This window comes from Camelina sativa, chromosome 1 (genome assembly GCF_030686135.1).
Source record: "Camelina sativa cultivar CO46 ecotype springtype chromosome 1, ASM3068613v1".
Taxonomy (NCBI): domain Eukaryota; kingdom Viridiplantae; phylum Streptophyta; class Magnoliopsida; order Brassicales; family Brassicaceae; genus Camelina; species Camelina sativa.
The window spans coordinates 6323662-6340193 of NC_141880.1; the positions used below are offsets into that span (position 1 = coordinate 6323662).

Consider the following 16532-nt stretch of genomic DNA (forward strand, 5'->3'; position numbering starts at 1 on the left):
TTTCCTTGTAAGATCTAAATTTAATCAAACCCTTAAGCTAGCTTTTATGCTAAGTTTTACATAAAAATCTCAGTATGTTTTGGTTCGAGCCAACTCGTATCAAATAATTTACTCTTTAAATGGGTTGAAATCACATCATTCAAATTGTTATGAAGGTTTATTCCGCAAAACGGCATATTTTATGTGTTAAAATTTCTGTCACTCTTGATCAGTCTGATTCAGTTTAGCGTTTAAAGAACTTCGTGTTTGTTATGTTTTTATGCTCACCTTCTAGAATTTTAGGTTGAAGAGATGATTCGTCTATGGGGTATTACACTATTACATAAGGTATATGAAGAATCTTTAACAAAAAAAAGAAAAAAAAAAAGTAAAAGGAATGAAGAAATAACATGCAACTAAATACAAATTTCGTTTAATTTTACAAAAAGGGGTCGTCTGATTTTATATATTGTCATTTGTAAAGTAAGTTATTAATAACTTTTCCAAAAATTTAGCCAATGTTGAAATTTCCTAATTTCGATACCCTTTTCTTCGTCATTTTCCTCTTTTCATTCCAATATATATACCATTGATATGTGTATTTTTGTTTTCATTCCAATAAATCAGTTTCACGTGATTTGAGTTTTACCAAATCTTTCTCAAGTATTGCAAAACCATTGATTCATAGAAAACACGATCTTCTTTCCCTTTTTTTTTCCCGGAAAAGAGAGCTCGGAAGATCGATCGATTCAGAGATGATGAACGAGTCATCGTCTTCCTCTGGTAGTAATTGTAGTCATTTGTTTGTTGATCACGGAATCTGCCTCGCCTGTAAAACAAAGGTGAGCTGTGTCGAAGGCCAACCATTCGGTTATCTCTTCCCCGGTTTATGTTTGAGCCGCGAAGCTGTATCTGTTACAAAGCATCTCACAACCCTAATCTCAGTTTACGGACATAGGAAGCTTCACTTAGTCCTTGACTTGGACCGCACGCTAATCCACTCCATGAAGACTACAAATCTTACTAAAGCAGAGAAGTATCTTATCAAAGAAGAGAAATCAGGTTCAAGGAAAGATCTGCGGACCTATGACGGTAGATTAATATAATTAAGTTGCGACCTTTTGTTGAAGAGTTCCTTAAAGAAGCCAACAAGCTGTTTACTATGTTTGCTTACACAAAAGGCCGTTCGAGTTACGGTCACGCTGTTGTGAGGATGATTGATCCAAACAAAATCTATTTCGGGGATCGAGTGATAACTAGGGAAGAGAGTCCTGGCACGAAGACACTTGATCTTGTCTTAGCTGATGAACGTGGAATCGTTATTGTGGATGATAAGCTAGATGCTTGGCCTCATCATCAGAGAAACTTGTTGGAGGTCACAAAATACTTCTATTTCAGAAACGATAACAAATACACTAAGTCAAGACCATCTTACGCAGAGAGGAAGAGTGACGAGAGTAGAAGCAAAAGAGTATTGATGAATCTTCTGAAATTCCTGAAGCAAGTTCATAATGGATTCTTTACCTGTGGGCTTGAAGATGAGTTAGATTTTAAGGACGTTAGGTGCTTGATTAAAGGTCCCTTTAAACCACCTGGATGCTAAATTTTTGAACTTTTTACCAATTGAATAAAGGTATGGATTTTTATCATTACCATTCTTTGGAAACTAGATTTAGCTTCTTCTGAAATATGAAACGAGAGACAGAAAATGGAAGAAGCTAATTTTTATTTGCAATTTTTTTAAGGATATATGTAATTAGTCAAGGATCTTGACTAACTATAAAGTGGATTCAATCCACAATGTTCACATCAAGACAACATGAGATCTCTCTATGGACTCTTAGAAGCTCTTACTCACAATTAGGATGTTTTTTTTTTTTTTCAGACAACTCTCCAAAGAGACAGAAACATTGACTAATAAAATAATATCTAAAGGTTATGAACCTATTATAAAGAAACTAACCGCTAACTTTGCAGCTCTTCCTTCACTCACTCCATCTCTCCAATTAGGCAAAGTCACAAGACCTTTCAATGTCTCTTTCCTTTTCTCACTTTACCTTAGAAGTAAAACCACGAGAAAGAGTGCGCAAGCAAGTGCAGCAGAGGAAAGTCCCCAAACCCAATATTTATGAGCCTTTCTACGGTTTAGGATGGCCTTAGGGAGAGCTTCGGTTCCTCTCCCGCGGTGTTTGTACCTGAAACTTCTTTGCTTTGGAAACAATGATCTATCCTTCTGGTGCTTCTCTTTCCCTGAAGCTGTTAACGTCCTAACCTTTTCCAGCTCATTGATCACTTCTCGTGATTGGTCTGATTCTGAAGGAGAAGAAGAAGAATTTGCAGCAGCTTTCTTCTTCGCCTTCTTCTCACACTCCTGGAAACAAAACGAAGTATTAAAAAAACAGACAAATGTAAAGGAAGAGTTAAATTCACATCTTTAAAAAAATCGAAATGGGATAATATAATTTGCCTTGAGTTTCTTCTCAGCATCCTTTTGAGCTCTTATAGCAGCTTTAGCAGCAGCTTTCTCTTGCAGCTTCCTCTTCCTTTCCATCGCTAACCGAGCTTTCTCTAACTGCTCTTCTCTTTTCCTCTCCTTCAACGTTTCTTCATCGACATCTTCTTCTTCCTTCTTTGGTATCTCATACACCGGGAACTCCAAATCTATAACATCGCTTTCCTCAGCACTCGACCTGTTGCTGCAATCCACAGCCTCTTTCCTCGTTTCTTTCTTTCGTTTGTCAGTAATTACATTTCCATCTTGAGACGAGTTGGAGCTGGAGTCTTCTCTACTCGCCTTGTAAACCTTCTCGCCTCCCATCATCATAGTCTTACTCAGCACTTGCTTTCCCCGAACAACCTGAACTTCAGGATCTTTAATCCGGCCATCACGGTTCAGCTGTCTTTCACAGAGTGAAAGAGAGATTCTTTTCACGTAATCATCCCTAAAAGCCTTGTCACCATTCCAATGAGTCATGAATTTATCAACCTATAAAGAAAACAGAATCAAAAACATATGCTCAAATCTCAGATAGAGACACCTAAGCAAGAATCCTGCAATTAGACCCAAACAAACCTCAGAGCTGGCAAACACTTCAAGATCTCTAACATTTCCAGAAGCAGCCAATTCTTTAGCTTTCCTCATAACAGCATGGCTCTGGAAAAAGGCAGCATTCTACATACACACACACAAAAAAAAAGATAAGAGAAGACAAATATCAGAACTTTGAAATCATCCATAAGCTGAAGTTAACAGAAAGACAAATATGTACCCCTTTGTCTCGTTGTATCCTCAGCATCTTAATCCTTGCATACGATTTGTCCCTCTTCTCAAGTAGTTGTGCCATTTCTAAATCCAACATCCTGATATTGTTCTGAAGCTTCCCCATTTTGTCAGACAACTGGCTAATATTCCATGTAATCGCATCGAGCTCCTTCTTTACTTCATACAATTCCACAGCTATTGACTGTAACGAGGCAAAAAACCATCACATCATTAGATTCAACAATGTTTTTGGTAAAATTCCCCAAAGAGTTGAACTTTGGTAAGAGGCTTACCTTGACACGGTTAATAGAAGCTTCTTTCTGCGCAAGAGATTCCTCGCTTAGAACTATCCCATCAGGCTTCTCAACATCCTTAAGCACCCAATCTTTATCTTCCAAACCAATGCTACCATGTTCAATCTGATAATGAGCTATATATACCTGCATCCACCACATTCAAAACACTTCCACAATCAGAAAACTAAGAAAACCGAATATTTATCTATAATTAAACCCGTTATGTAAAACAGTTTCCATTACAAGATGATCGAGCTCCTCTTTTGTAAAGCAAAGCTGATCACTCCTACTAGAACACCGAAGGTTCCGTAGAGCTTCCTGTAGAGTATCAAATTCCCTCTTCTTTGTTTCAAAAACCAATCTATATCCTTCTGATGTAGGAACCAAACCCTCCATTTGAGCAAACAAAGACGAAAGCTCAGCCTATAACAAAACCCATAACCCCAAATTCAGAAACGTATTCCTCATCATCATCATTATCATCATCATCATCATCATCATCATCATCATCATCATCATCATCATCATCATCATCATCACAAAAAAATAAAAATAAAAGAAAGAAAAGAAAAAAAAGACTCACCCTTTCGAGTTTTTGTGCAGTGGAGACATTGATACGGAGCTTATTACAGCGATAAATCTCCTGATCAGCTTCATCAATCTTAGATTTGATCTCAGGATCATCATAAACCGGTTGTTTAACAAAGTAGAAAGAGAAATGCTTAGCTTCAGGCCATTCCTCTTCAGCCGCAAGTCCCGGCGAACTATCGCCGGAAAAAACAGTGCCGTCTTCTTCGGTGGTGACAGTTGATACATCGCAGTTAGACACAGATTGGTCGCTTCCGAAGAAAATCAAATCGTTCATCTCCGGCGGAGGAACCACCTCGAAGCCATCACAGAGTATAATCTGCGCACCCATTTTTGGCACCACCTTATATAACAAGAACAGAGAGAAAGAGAAAAAAAAAATCACTGTAAGAACAACTGTGACATTGTCAAAAAACGAAACTGAAATCGACTTAAAAAAGATCTGTCAGATAAATGTGACAGAAAATAATAAAAAAAAAAAAAAAAAAAAAACACAAACAAAAAAGCGCAAAGGAATAAAGAAGATTTGAGGAACATACGAGAATTCAGAAAAAACAAGAACAGAGGATGTGTGGTACAACAGTAAACAACAAAAGATGTATCCTTTAAATCAAAAGCCAATATATATATTTTTGTAAAAGACGAACAAGAAAAAAAAACGCAGAATCGAGGAAGAACGAGTTAAAAAAAAAAAAATCGAGCTTTAACCGAAAAAGTTAATTGAGATTTTACCTAGAAAACGAGATATGAGTGTCGTCACTACACACAGATGCTCGCAAAAATCTCAGGGTTTTGTGCTGAAGAGGAAATTTTTATTCTGATTACTTTGAAAAAAAATCCTAAAGGGAGAAAAAAATCTGAGACTTTTTTAGAGAAAGAGGGAGAGAGAGAGAGAGACCCTGTTCTGTTCTTCGGTCTTTCTTCTCTCTAATTCTATCAATCAAAATGGTGAGAGATTTCTCTTTTGGCTATTTCTTAAAATCTCTATCTTCAAGGCTTTAAAAAAAGATCTTCTTTCTTCATCCTTAAATAATTTTTTTAGGAAATATAGATTTACATGTATTTATAATCTTTTTTCTCTTTCTTTTTTGCTTTTTCTAGTCCTCTCTATCCAAAATTTGCTAGACTGTACGTTTTTTTTCAAACAAAGTTTTGGACCTTTTCATATTTCTTTAATTCTTTTTAATTTATATAATGATTATAGTTTTGGATGTATATTACTTTAATTTTGGTTTAATACAATATATTTGTTTACAAAATAAAACACTTTAAATTTTACAATTCTTTTTAAAAAAAAATTAAAAACAAACAATAACTTGTATTTTGACTGGTAAAGTGCAAGTACGTAAATTTTTTTAATGACAAGAAGGAAATCTAATCTTAGCTTAGGCTTAATAGGCTATTCAAAGTCAGCTCTTGTTTATGTGAGTTGACTATTGACTTTCTTTGGATTTGACTCCTCCTTTCAAGTATTTTTAGCAATGAAATAAGAGAGTTTAATTCTCAGTCTAGATAAACTTTATTTCTCTTATTCAATAAATAATTTAACTTAACTTATGGATCATAAATGCTTTACAAAGTATGAACATTGACCCCATTACTTGACATTTATATTAGATGGTTCAAAAATTAAAAAAATGTCTATAACTCAGTAAGATTTATCTGTTCATATTATCTTTCTAAAATCTGTTTACGTATATAAATAATTTGATCGATCAATATGATTAATTTTGTCGCATACCATAATTAGTATGCGTTGACAAATAATTCTATTTTTAATCGATTAAAATTTTTCGTTTTGTTTGCATATTCATAATGTATATGCGTTTGACGAATGTTTATATATTATAATCGATTAATATCATTAATTTTGTCGTATATGCATTGACGAATGTTTATATTTTAATCGATCATTATAATTAATTTTGTCGTATATGCATTGACGAATATTTGTATTTGAATCGATCAATATATATATATATATATAATTGTTTGCATATAATAATGAATATGATTTAATAGTTGTATTAGAATTTTTGTTACATTAATATCTAAATTTAAATGCATGTATTATAGTTTTTGGATAAATTAAAAAAAAAACTACATTTGCAAGACTTATAATTGAAAATTCAAATGTTGTTGGACGCGGAGATAATCAGGTAAGAACCTTCAGACTGGCCAAGCCTTTGAGTACCAAGCATATATATTTGTCTTTGGTAATTATTGTTTTAAGCTGGTAAATTATCTTTGGATTTTTTTTTCCAAGCAGATTTTAGTAATTATAGAAAATATCTGTTGGTGGGATACAAAGATAAATTCATTTTTTTTTTCACTGCTGTATTAATTACAAAAGACAGTCAATTTGACTATGTTTAGATAGTGACTAATCTCCACGTAACCCTAACTACCCTCCAAAAGAAAAAAAAGGTTTTAGCATTTAATTATCGGTTACAAATTTACAATTGGACATTATTATACACGTTAGTAACGGACAAAACCCAAAACAAAAATTATGTAACGGACAAAACCCAAAACAAAAATTATCTAAATATGGTCAACTAGTTTCATAGCTAGTTCAGTTTAAAGCTGTCAAATTTATCGGAAAACTGAAATTTTAAAAGAAATGTGTAATATACCACACAAACAAATTAGATAATTCTCAGAATAAATATAGTTTTCTAAATACTTTGACAATCGTTAACACCTATGGTATCACATAGTCACCAAAATTTTCACAAACCTTGAAGAGTTGTGGTACATATGAGAAAATATGATTGTTTTTTTTTGGTGATGTACTGAACAAATGAATATAATAATATTAGTTATTTAAAAGAACAAAAAAATAATATCAATTATAAATGTTATTTTATACTGAACAAATTTTGTTATAAGAGAAAAATAAAAGATTATTTAAAATTAACAGTATTTATTATAGAATAATTTAAACGAGGAAAACGAAATATATGGTCAATGATAAGTTTATAGATCATGACATAAATCAAAATTATATATTAATAAGACAAAACGATATATTTGTATTTTTATATGTCATATAGGTGATTTTTGATCCGCCAACATTGTGATGTATAAGATCAGATAGACGTTACAATTCCAAAATGGCAAAACAATATCTTTTTTTTTATAGGATATGCATGTTTTTTGATCTACCGACATTGTTGTGTACAAGAATAGATGAACGTTACAACTCTAAAACGACAAATCATATATTTGTATCCTTATATGTCAAACAGATGTTTTTTGATCCGCTGACAATGCAACGTACAAGATCATATAGACGTTACGACTCCAAAATAGCAAAACGATATTTTTATATGCCTAACAAATAGTTTTTGATTTGTTAACATTATAGTGTATAAAATCATATAGACATTACAACTCCAAAATAGCATAATAATTAACATATTCTAGTTAGCCACTTGAAAAAAATCTGTTATTTGGGGTTTGAACTAAGTTATGAGAGTAGAAAAGAAAAAAAAACAGTTTTTATCAAAAGAAATATAGAATAAAAGATTTGTCTTGTAGAAAGGACATGATTCTCTTTTGTATATACTATTTCTCTTTTGTATATACTATCTCTTTTTTGATTTTGACAGACCTAGCTCATCTCACAAATTTGTGTTTTTGGTTCAACTACAAATATTCATTATCCAACGTTCGTACATCACATATCTCATCTAACAGTTAAGCATGTACACAACTTATAGTGGGACGAGTTGAGTTCGATCCGTCACACTGTCTTGATCTCGACCCTACTAGCTGTCTTGACAAAGGTTGAAAAAGAAACGAAAAGGATTGTGAAAGTAACCTCTAGTTTGGGCCTCAGCAATTAAAAAAGAAATGGTTATAAAGGCCTACCAACGTCGAAAGAGATAAAAAAAGACTATGGGAAGCCCATCATCAAGGCGCAATAATGATCTCGTGAGTCTTCTGAGTGACCCACCCACTCTCCACGCGCTTGGCGAAATAGTTTATGTCAATCAATACGTAATTAGCGCAACATACAATAACTTTTTTTTTTTTTTTTATTATCATAAAGTCGTATACCGTTATACGAATGCCAATAATACTCATGTGTGAAACCATAACTTCTGGAGACTCCTGTTGTGGACTTCTAACTTGAAAACGATTGAAAGCAACGATTCTCATATAACAATTAATTGTTACAAAATTTCACGAATTCTTATGACTATTGATTTTAACCCCACCAAAAAGAAAAGAAAAAAAAAGTTTCTTATCAGTTACATCACATTCGAGTGAAAATATAGTTACATTACCACAAATTCATCATAAGTACACAAGGTGTTTAAAGAGCATCTATTTAGAAAATGTAAATTAATTATGGTAAGTAATGTTGCTATCAACATTACCATACGTGTCAGTTACTAGTCCCAATTGACACTAACGCAATAAATATGTCTTGTTCGAATAAAGCCAATAGTTTTCGAATCAGCTGCACCCACATCCACAAGATATACTCCGATTTCATCTATCAACATAAGTCTCAGCCAATCAGTGTAGCTTACTCGTACACGTCTTAAACTCTTAGCATAAACGTAATGTAGAGAATAAAAACTAGAAGCTACCCCAGTATCTTAAAACTCTGAAAACGTGTCAGCCAAACGGTTTCTTTTTACAGTTCGTGTAATTTAATGTTAAAAAAACTTACAAATTTTAAAATTCGTTTATTAGATTCCAGAAATAAAGGAACAGAGAGAGACCAATCAAAAAAAAAAAAGTAACGAGATTTAGAGCTGAGAAAGAACGAAAGATTTGGAATTTTTCTTTTGTTTATGCAAATTATTCAACGAATCGGAGTATCACACACGCTCTACGAATTTTCCAGCTTAATTTATAGATTTAAAAACCGTATTTTTATTTACTTATTTGTTTTTGTTTTTTTTTGTTTTGTTTTGTCGATTTCACTGTCTCTTCATCTTTTATATAAAAACTTTATAACTCCGACACAGGAGTGTCCCGTGTTCTTGAGCATAAAGTAGCGGAACAAAGCAAATAAGGAAAAAAAAAAAAGAACAAAGCTTCATTGCCTCGAGATTAAACAGTATCACACAAGGCAACAACCAAGAAATCCAGGTTTCTTTCATCGTATTAATCTATCGTCTTCTTTTTTTTTTAGTTTTGTTTCTCGATCTCTGTTTTAAATGTCTAGATTTGTTTTTTTTTTTTCTTTGTTTCCTTTATTGTTAGAGAGATGAATAAAGTATTGTTCTACAGTGCATTAGATCTAAATCTCAGCTTCGAGATTCTTATTGTCTCTCTATGTGATAATCTCCGACAAGGTTTTTTTTTTTTTTTTCTTTCCCTTAACATATTGGTAATGTCACTATTTGAGGGGTTGTAAAGAGTTTGCTTAATCTGAGGTTAATCTTGCTGCTGAGATGTCTCGTTGATTGATTGATTATAAATCTCGATCCAAGAGCCTTGTCGTCGTTCTTGATTGAATTTATCTTAAATTATCTTAAAATTGTTTTCGTAATTCTCAAGCTTTGTGCTTTATGTTGCGTGAGAATCTGGGAACTTGTATGTTTCAGCTGCGTGTTACAGTTGCTTATTCTTTCTATTTTTGGTTCTGAAAAGTGGGAAGTTGTAACATTTGTGTTTCTCTGATAGGTTCTTGTGTCCGAGTCTGAAAGATTCAGGCTTTTTAGCTCGAAGTACTTTCCAAGAGGGTTGTGAATCAGTTCACACTTGTGTCTCTTCAGATTGGGATTAGCCAAGAGATTGGTTGGTTTTTTCTTTTCAGAAGTTTGTTTACTTATCTCATGATCACTGGTTTTAAGCAATGGGGTATGTAAACGTGGAGAAGAGATGGGTTTTTCCTCTTGTGATCACATCTCTTGTCTGCGTTTTTCTCCTTGCAACATCTTTCAACATGGGACTAGTCTCTTCCCTCCGAACAATCAACGGGTTTTTCTCCATCATCCCTTCTCGTCTCGCCAAGAATCAAACGAGGTTTGACTTTGCAGAGTCCAAAGTCGCTAGAAAGACACGTGTTCCCCCTCACGAAGACAAGCTTCCCCGTTTTGCTTACCTTGTTTCCGGGTCTAAAGGTGATGTAGAGAAACTTTGGAGAACACTTAGAGCTGTGTACCATCCGAGGAACCAGTATGTTGTTCATCTTGATCTTGAATCACCCGTGGATGAGAGACTAGAGCTGGCTGCTCGGATTAATAAAGATCCTATGTATTCCAAAACCGGGAATGTATATATGATAACCAAGGCTAATCTTGTCACATATAAAGGACCAACAATGGTGGCGAATACTCTTCACGCTTGTGCTGTTCTTCTTAGGAGAAGCGCCAACTGGGATTGGTTTATTAATCTCAGTGCTTCAGATTATCCTCTGGTGACCCAAGATGGTAAAAATATGTACTCTGATCTCACTTTTGTTCTCAGTTTTCATCAATTTTTCAGTCCTGTTTTTGATTAACTTACTGTCAATAATCTCTGTGTTTGAAGATCTGCTTCATACGTTTTCGACATTAGACCGGAACCTCAACTTTATCGAACACACAAGTCAACTGGGTTGGAAAGAGTGAGCATATTCACGTTCTTGAGTTTCCTTTTTGGTTGTGAAGTCTTGTGTTCTTGTGGACTGATTTTGTTGTTTCCTTGTGAAGGGAGAAGCGAGCACAGCCATTAATGATTGATCCTGGACTCTACTTGTTGAACAAATCAGATATTTACTGGGTCACACCTCGTCGAAGTTTGCCAACTGCCTTTAAGTTATTCACTGGTCAGTCCTCTACTTCCTCTAGCTCCATTGGATCAACTTCTTCCCACGAATCAAATCTTGAAACATTGTTGTCATTGCTGTTATAGATCTTTAAGATCAAAACTCTTCTCCAACATCAAATCTTGAAACCTTTCTTTGTTTCTGCTATAAATTCAGGAATTAAAAGCCTTCTTGCCATTAAAGTTTGAACCTATAAGGTGTTGCGGCTTTCTTTTGCTCAACAGAGCTTGAAACTTTTTCGTTGCTGTTGTTGTTACAGGATCAGCTTGGATGGCTCTATCACGCCCGTTTGTAGAGTATTGCATATGGGGATGGGACAATTTACCACGAACACTCCTAATGTATTACACCAACTTCGTTTCATCACCCGAAGGTTACTTCCAGACAGTGATTTGCAACGTGCCAGAGTTTGCAAAAACAGCAATAAACCATGACCTCCACTACATTTCCTGGGACACTCCGCCGCAGCAGCACCCACACGTGTTGTCACTCAACGACACAGTGCCCATGATATCGAGCGGTGCTGCATTTGCTAGGAAATTCAAAAGAGACGACGAAGTACTCGATAAGATCGACAAGGAATTACTTAGACGGAGGACTGATAAAGATAGTTTTACTCCTGGTGGGTGGTGCAGTGGGAAACCAAAATGCTCCATGGTCGGTGATGTGGCTAAGATTGAGCCTAGCGCTGGAGCTCAGAGGCTTCAGGGACTTGTGGACAGGTTAGTTAACGAAGCTAAAACTGGAGTTAGTCAGTGTAAATAGATCGAATTCGAGAATCATTTTGAGCTGTGAATTCAAATTCAGGGAGAGTGAGACTGTCCTTAACGATATATATATATATATATATTTATATTATACATATAGAGAATCTTGCAGTTGCAGGCTTTTAGAAAAGACCTATTATTAGACATTGTTTTCAGCAAGTAGATGCCTTGTATTAGACATCACCTACTGGTCTCGTATTGGGATTAGTTCTTCTTGTTTGAAGTCATCTCCCTCAAATTTACAAATCAAATAAAATTTATAACCTTTTTTTATTGAGATGTTTTCAATTATAACAGAATATACAAATACAAAGATCCAATATTTGTATCCTCCCCTTTTTAAAAAAATGAAATTCTATACACAATGTTTCCCACTTTCCTATCTTTTTTTGGTAAAAATGGTTTACCCTATAAGTACCCCCAACAAAAGCAGATCTCTTGCCAAGAAGAACCAGAGATCTATGAGATTAATCCTTTTACCCCTGAGAGAGGCTCAAGCCATCATCTCCAAAATCTTGATGTTGCCATTGGAGTTAGCAGCGACTAATGTAGACGACTGTCCTCGCCAGCAGATCGAAGATATGAATTGTGAGGCATCATCCACTTCGAGACCAGATACAGAGTCAGTGTTGTTGAACATGTACGACATCACTGGCATTGGGAATGCCTTGTGGTACACGAAAACCTGTAATGGATCCACAACAATAAGAAACTCAGATAATTAAAGTGACAATCTGTCATAAAGATATTTATTCTATCTGTAACAACCTCGTTAGTCTCTGAGCCTGTTGCTATATACCCATCAGAGACAGATAAGCCAACAAAATTCTGCAACACATCACAAGAACATAGCATTATCAGAATGTGTACTCAGAAACCGGAGATAGAAAAGAGTCTAGAAAGCAAGATTTCAGGATAAACGTTACCTTAAAATTAGTATGTCCAGTGAATGAGTGAAGAGGGGTTTCATTAATCCCAGAAGCAGACATCGACAAGTCCCAAAGCTTCAATGTGTTATCAGTAGAAGAGGACACAAGGGTGGATGAATCAACAAATTTGACATAGCTCACTGTCTTGCTATGACCAACCATTGTGCAAAGAGGAATCTTGGGGTTTCGAAGATCGTAGTAATACACTTTGTGATCTGCAGAACCAAATGCTAGAGACCGTCCTGAGTCCGATGGAAACTGGACACAGCATATATTGGCTTTTGTCTTAATGGTCCCAATGCTAGCTCCCTGAAAACATTTTAAAGACAAGCAAGAATCTTTATCACACATGCTGAGAATTAAGATGTCTGCATTATTAGAGAAATCAGTTTCAGTTTTCAATAGCCGACATTTCAAATTAGAATTGCCTGATTGATACTCCATAGCTTAACGGTTCCATCATCGCTTCCGCTAGCCAGCAAAGTCGGGTCTGCTGATGAAATATCGATGGACCATACTCGCTTCTTGTGCTCCTTCATCTCTGTAACCAACTGGCTTCTCGCAACATCCCATATCTGCAAAAAAAACATATGTATCCCACATTGATTTTTATGAAACTCGAAGCTATTAATAACACTAGAGCGAAATCTAAAACTAAACTAACCTGAACCACGCCATCAAAGTTACTTGATACAATTTGGCTCTTTATGTAGCTGTTCCAACATAAACTACTTAGCTTTGACCGACCAGCCAATTCAACAACCGGATAGTGGATATCCCGGTTATTGTTTACGATGGAGTTACATTCGAATATTTTGATTTTCTTGTTGACACCCGCAGTGGCGAATAGTTCCCCATCTCGGTCAAAAGCAAGGGCGCAGACAAGGTTAGAAGAGTTCAACAAATCTCCTTGTTTCAAATCTGCTTTTACTCTTAGCTTACTGAATGATAAATATCTGCACAAACCCTCAAGGAATGGATCTATCCAGCCCCCTTGTCTCAAATCATTATTGTAGAAATCTTTGGGTGCCACCGGGTTGCTTACTGAGCTTTTCTCTGAGACAATCATTGAACCTCTTCCATTTTCACTACTTAAGGGGGAATGTCTAGTTAATGATTTCCCTGAAGCAGTAGCTTTCATTTGCCTGCGCCTTGTCAGAAAGTAGACCGATTCTAGTTTCTTGAAGTTTCTCATCAACCGAGAGCTTTCAAGAAGTGTGCTTCCTTGACTCTCTTCATCAACTTCAACATCGTCTTCCAATGCCGTAACTCCTTGTCTAAACCGTTTTCTTGAGGTCAAGAATGCTGATGGCTCCTCGTTTGCTTGGAAGTTCATCAATGGCTGACCAGAGGGATATTGATGATCATCTTTACTGAAATCAGAGAGTGAGCTTCCCTTTTTCTTCAAAATTAATTGTCTCTTTACAACTTGCTCAATGTCAGAGGAAAGAAGCGAAACGGTATCCCGTAATCTATATGCAGATTCATGCTTTCTCTGTTGAATAAGTAACAAGAACTCGAGTAACGACTCCTGTTCCTCGATTCTATCCCTAAGCTCAACTGCTGCTTCACGTTCTTCCAAATTATCCCTTGGTTCGGTTATAAACTCGCTTTGCAGCAAGTCACTGCACCATAAAAGACAGCTTCTCATTTAGTTACATATAGTAAAAGATTACAGAGACTGGCAATGCTCAAACTAAGAACATGAAGTAAAAGAAGCTCATAAAGAGAAGAGAAGTCAAGAACTATGTAAACCTCATTGATGGTCGACAACTTGGCTCGGGGTGCAATAACCACAAGCAGAAAGAAGCTTCTTTTGGACATTTGAGCAATATCTGAGGCGGAAGAACGCGATGTCTTAAACTAGACATAGTTCTTGACTTCTCTTCTCTTGAAGGCACAGGGCAGAATAGCTGCAAATGGACTAACTTTCATCTAATCACCTTTTCAAGAAGAATAAAACATGCGAAACAAAAAAAAAAACAGAAACTTTGAATCCAACAGCAGTTAATACATTATTAGAAACATTGTTTCCTTCTTATATCACAAACCTCGAAAAGGAGAACGCCAAGACGGTAAACATCTGAAGCACAAGTACTTGAACCACCAAAATCTTCTTCAGGGCTTGTATACCAGCTTGTCTCCATTGCCAATATATGTTTCATAGGAAAAGGTTGATTCTTTTCTTCTTCCAGTTTCTCAATTCGTCTCTCCAAAAGCTTATTGTAGTCTCCTTTCTCTTCAACTACAATAGCTTTCGACACAGCTTCCTCTCTTCTTGAGCTACCAATCTCCTTCTGGCTAATTGGACCGTCCTCCAAGGAATCAGAGCCGGAGTCAGAAGCGGATTCAATGAACGAAACATGGTTAAACGAAGACATGACAAAACAAGATGGCCTGACATTGTGAACAACAATGCCTTGAGAGTGAGCCGAATTCACAATCTCGACGATTTGTCTGAAAACGTGCAAGCACTCGAAAACATCAACGGATCTTTCAGGTTTATCCAACCACTGTCTCAAGCTAACATCACCCCATTCCAAGGATCTAACAAAAGGGTCAATCCCTAAAGAATCGTCTTCACCGGACTTGTGTGTACTACTAGTAGTACCAAACAAGCTTCTAACATACTCATCAACATGAGAGGAAGGCTTGGAACGAGATGTGATTCTCTCACCAGGTGAAAACTCAGTGTTCCTATCTGAAACACCAGAGGTATTATTGAATCCCCTATAGTTAGAATTTGAAGAACCTTCCATTTATCATCCACCAAAAGCTAACCAGAAACCAACAAGTAGTAGTAACCAATAACTTCTCTGAATTCCCAACTCTAACTAGAATCATTTCGGATTCAACAGCTCATTGCTTAAGATCTTCCCCTTTTCGAGTGATCCCACCCAAAGAAAAGAAAAAACTAGGCTATAAACAGAAGAGAACTGAAGAACTTAGGATACCCATTTGAGAATAACAGAGCCAAAAAGATATAAATATTGAAGAAAAATGAAAATGTTTTGATCATATAAACAGCCAAAAAAAAGGAAAGGAAGCTTCTTTACCGCAAGCTTAGTGAGAGAAGATAAGAAGTATCTAAAGAGGAGAGGCCACCCAGAAATAATCTATTAGGGATTGAAACAGAGCCACACAACAACCATCAACACCAAACAACACTGTTTTTATTTTTTTTTCTCCTCTTTTAACTCGAAAAAAAAAAGCAAGAAGAGCAGCCTCTCTCTCTTCTCTTCTCTATCAGCCTCATAAATTATCGGCCTTTAAGAATAAAAACAAAAAACGACTGCTGAAAGAAACGATTCACTGTCGGAGTTTAGTCGTATCTCTTTTTATATTATTATATTTTATCTTCTCTCAGTCCAGGTTTTTCTTTTGTTCTTTTTAAATTCTGATAATCCCTCTTCACCCTCTCTTTACACGCAAGCAACGTGGTTAATCTACCACCTCACAAATCAGTGCAGTGAATCACACAGGGCGTAAAAGGAATAACCTTTTTAAGGCCCAAATGTATGTATATATAAAATATAGACAAACATTGGGGTTGGGGGGAGGGGGGGGGGGGGGTCAAATCTTCAATCTTTTGCTCTGGAACTAAGTAACATTTTTGTTTTCAGGGTTCTTTCTTCCTATAACAGCACGGCAACTTTTTCTTTGGTACATAATTGCAGAAATAACTGAATTTTTTATGAAAAAAACATACCAGAAAATAAAAAAAGAGTCATAATTAGATTGTTTAAGACAAGTGAATCTCTAACGTCTAAAGAACTAGTACATAAGTACATAACTAAAAAGTACGCCACTGATTTTACCTTTATTTATGCGGAAAAAATAAAAATAAAAGAGAGAGAGAGACAGATTTAGCTCCGGTTATCACTCCCGGAGACAATAACTAAACGGAATTCGAACCGGTTTAGCTGTTCTTTGGCG

At 35.6% G+C, this 16532-nt stretch overlaps 3 protein-coding genes and 1 pseudogene across 6 annotated transcripts; 2 read left to right on the forward strand and 2 right to left on the reverse strand.

Moving 5' to 3' along the window:
- The first annotated feature begins 734 nt into the window (after nt 1–734).
- On the forward strand, nt 735–1688 carry LOC104704881 (RNA polymerase II C-terminal domain phosphatase-like 5 pseudogene; annotated as a pseudogene).
- On the reverse strand, nt 1689–5285 carry LOC104779993 (proton pump-interactor 2). The gene is made up of 8 exons (XM_010504457.3): nt 4858–5285; nt 4121–4468; nt 3781–3960; nt 3535–3681; nt 3249–3443; nt 3053–3151; nt 2447–2965; nt 1689–2350 (listed from the first exon to the last, which is right to left on the reverse strand). Exons 2-8 carry the CDS (start codon nt 4454–4456, stop codon nt 2033–2035), a joined length of 1794 nt encoding a protein of 597 aa, XP_010502759.1. The 5' UTR covers nt 4457–4468; nt 4858–5285; the 3' UTR covers nt 1689–2032.
- Nucleotides 5286–8754: 3469 nt separating this feature from the next.
- LOC104780004 (beta-glucuronosyltransferase GlcAT14A-like) lies at nt 8755–11940 on the forward strand. The gene is made up of 5 exons (XM_010504466.3): nt 8755–9237; nt 9775–10523; nt 10624–10699; nt 10785–10900; nt 11160–11940. The coding sequence occupies exons 2-5, from the start codon at nt 9947–9949 to the stop codon at nt 11663–11665; spliced, it is 1275 nt and encodes a 424-aa protein (XP_010502768.1). The 5' UTR covers nt 8755–9237; nt 9775–9946; the 3' UTR covers nt 11666–11940.
- Nucleotides 11919–16083, reverse strand: LOC104780021 (protein SPA1-RELATED 3-like). Of its 4 annotated transcripts, none has more exons than XR_015594403.1 (7): nt 14648–15961; nt 14352–14509; nt 13261–14221; nt 13007–13171; nt 12594–12905; nt 12436–12495; nt 11919–12352 (listed from the first exon to the last, which is right to left on the reverse strand). XR_015594403.1 is itself a non-coding variant. In XM_087506761.1 (7 exons), the coding sequence occupies exons 1-7, from the start codon at nt 15353–15355 to the stop codon at nt 12161–12163; spliced, it is 2538 nt and encodes an 845-aa protein (XP_087362887.1). In that variant the 5' UTR covers nt 15356–16083; the 3' UTR covers nt 11919–12160. The 4 variants fall into 4 exon arrangements, 3 of the variants coding, with proteins under 3 accessions (XP_087362887.1, XP_087362898.1, XP_087362892.1); XM_087506761.1 differs by having other exon boundaries at nt 13025–13171; nt 14648–16083; XM_087506772.1 differs by having other exon boundaries at nt 13025–13171; nt 14352–14520; nt 14648–15907.
- Nucleotides 16084–16532: the final 449 nt, after the last annotated feature.

Coding starts and splice junctions, on each gene's coding strand:
- LOC104779993 (XM_010504457.3), bottom strand. CDS start 4,456: ATGGGTGCGCAGATTATACTCTGTGATGGCTTCGAGGTGGTTCCTCCG. Junction 3,444..3,534: donor CTTCTATTAACCGTGTCAAG/GTAAGCCTCTTA, acceptor GCCTCGTTACAG/TCAATAGCTGTGGAATTGTA. Junction 2,966..3,052: donor AAGTGTTTGCCAGCTCTGAG/GTTTGTTTGGGT, acceptor TTTTCTTTATAG/GTTGATAAATTCATGACTCA.
- LOC104780004 (XM_010504466.3), top strand. CDS start 9,947: ATGGGGTATGTAAACGTGGAGAAGAGATGGGTTTTTCCTCTTGTGATC. Junction 10,700..10,784: donor AGTCAACTGGGTTGGAAAGA/GTGAGCATATTC, acceptor TTCCTTGTGAAG/GGAGAAGCGAGCACAGCCAT. Junction 10,901..11,159: donor TGCCTTTAAGTTATTCACTG/GTCAGTCCTCTA, acceptor TTGTTGTTACAG/GATCAGCTTGGATGGCTCTA.
- LOC104780021 (XM_087506761.1), bottom strand. CDS start 15,355: ATGGAAGGTTCTTCAAATTCTAACTATAGGGGATTCAATAATACCTCT. Junction 14,222..14,351: donor AGTTGTCGACCATCAATGAG/GTTTACATAGTT, acceptor TTTATGGTGCAG/TGACTTGCTGCAAAGCGAGT. Junction 13,172..13,260: donor ACTTTGATGGCGTGGTTCAG/GTTAGTTTAGTT, acceptor TTTTTTTTGCAG/ATATGGGATGTTGCGAGAAG.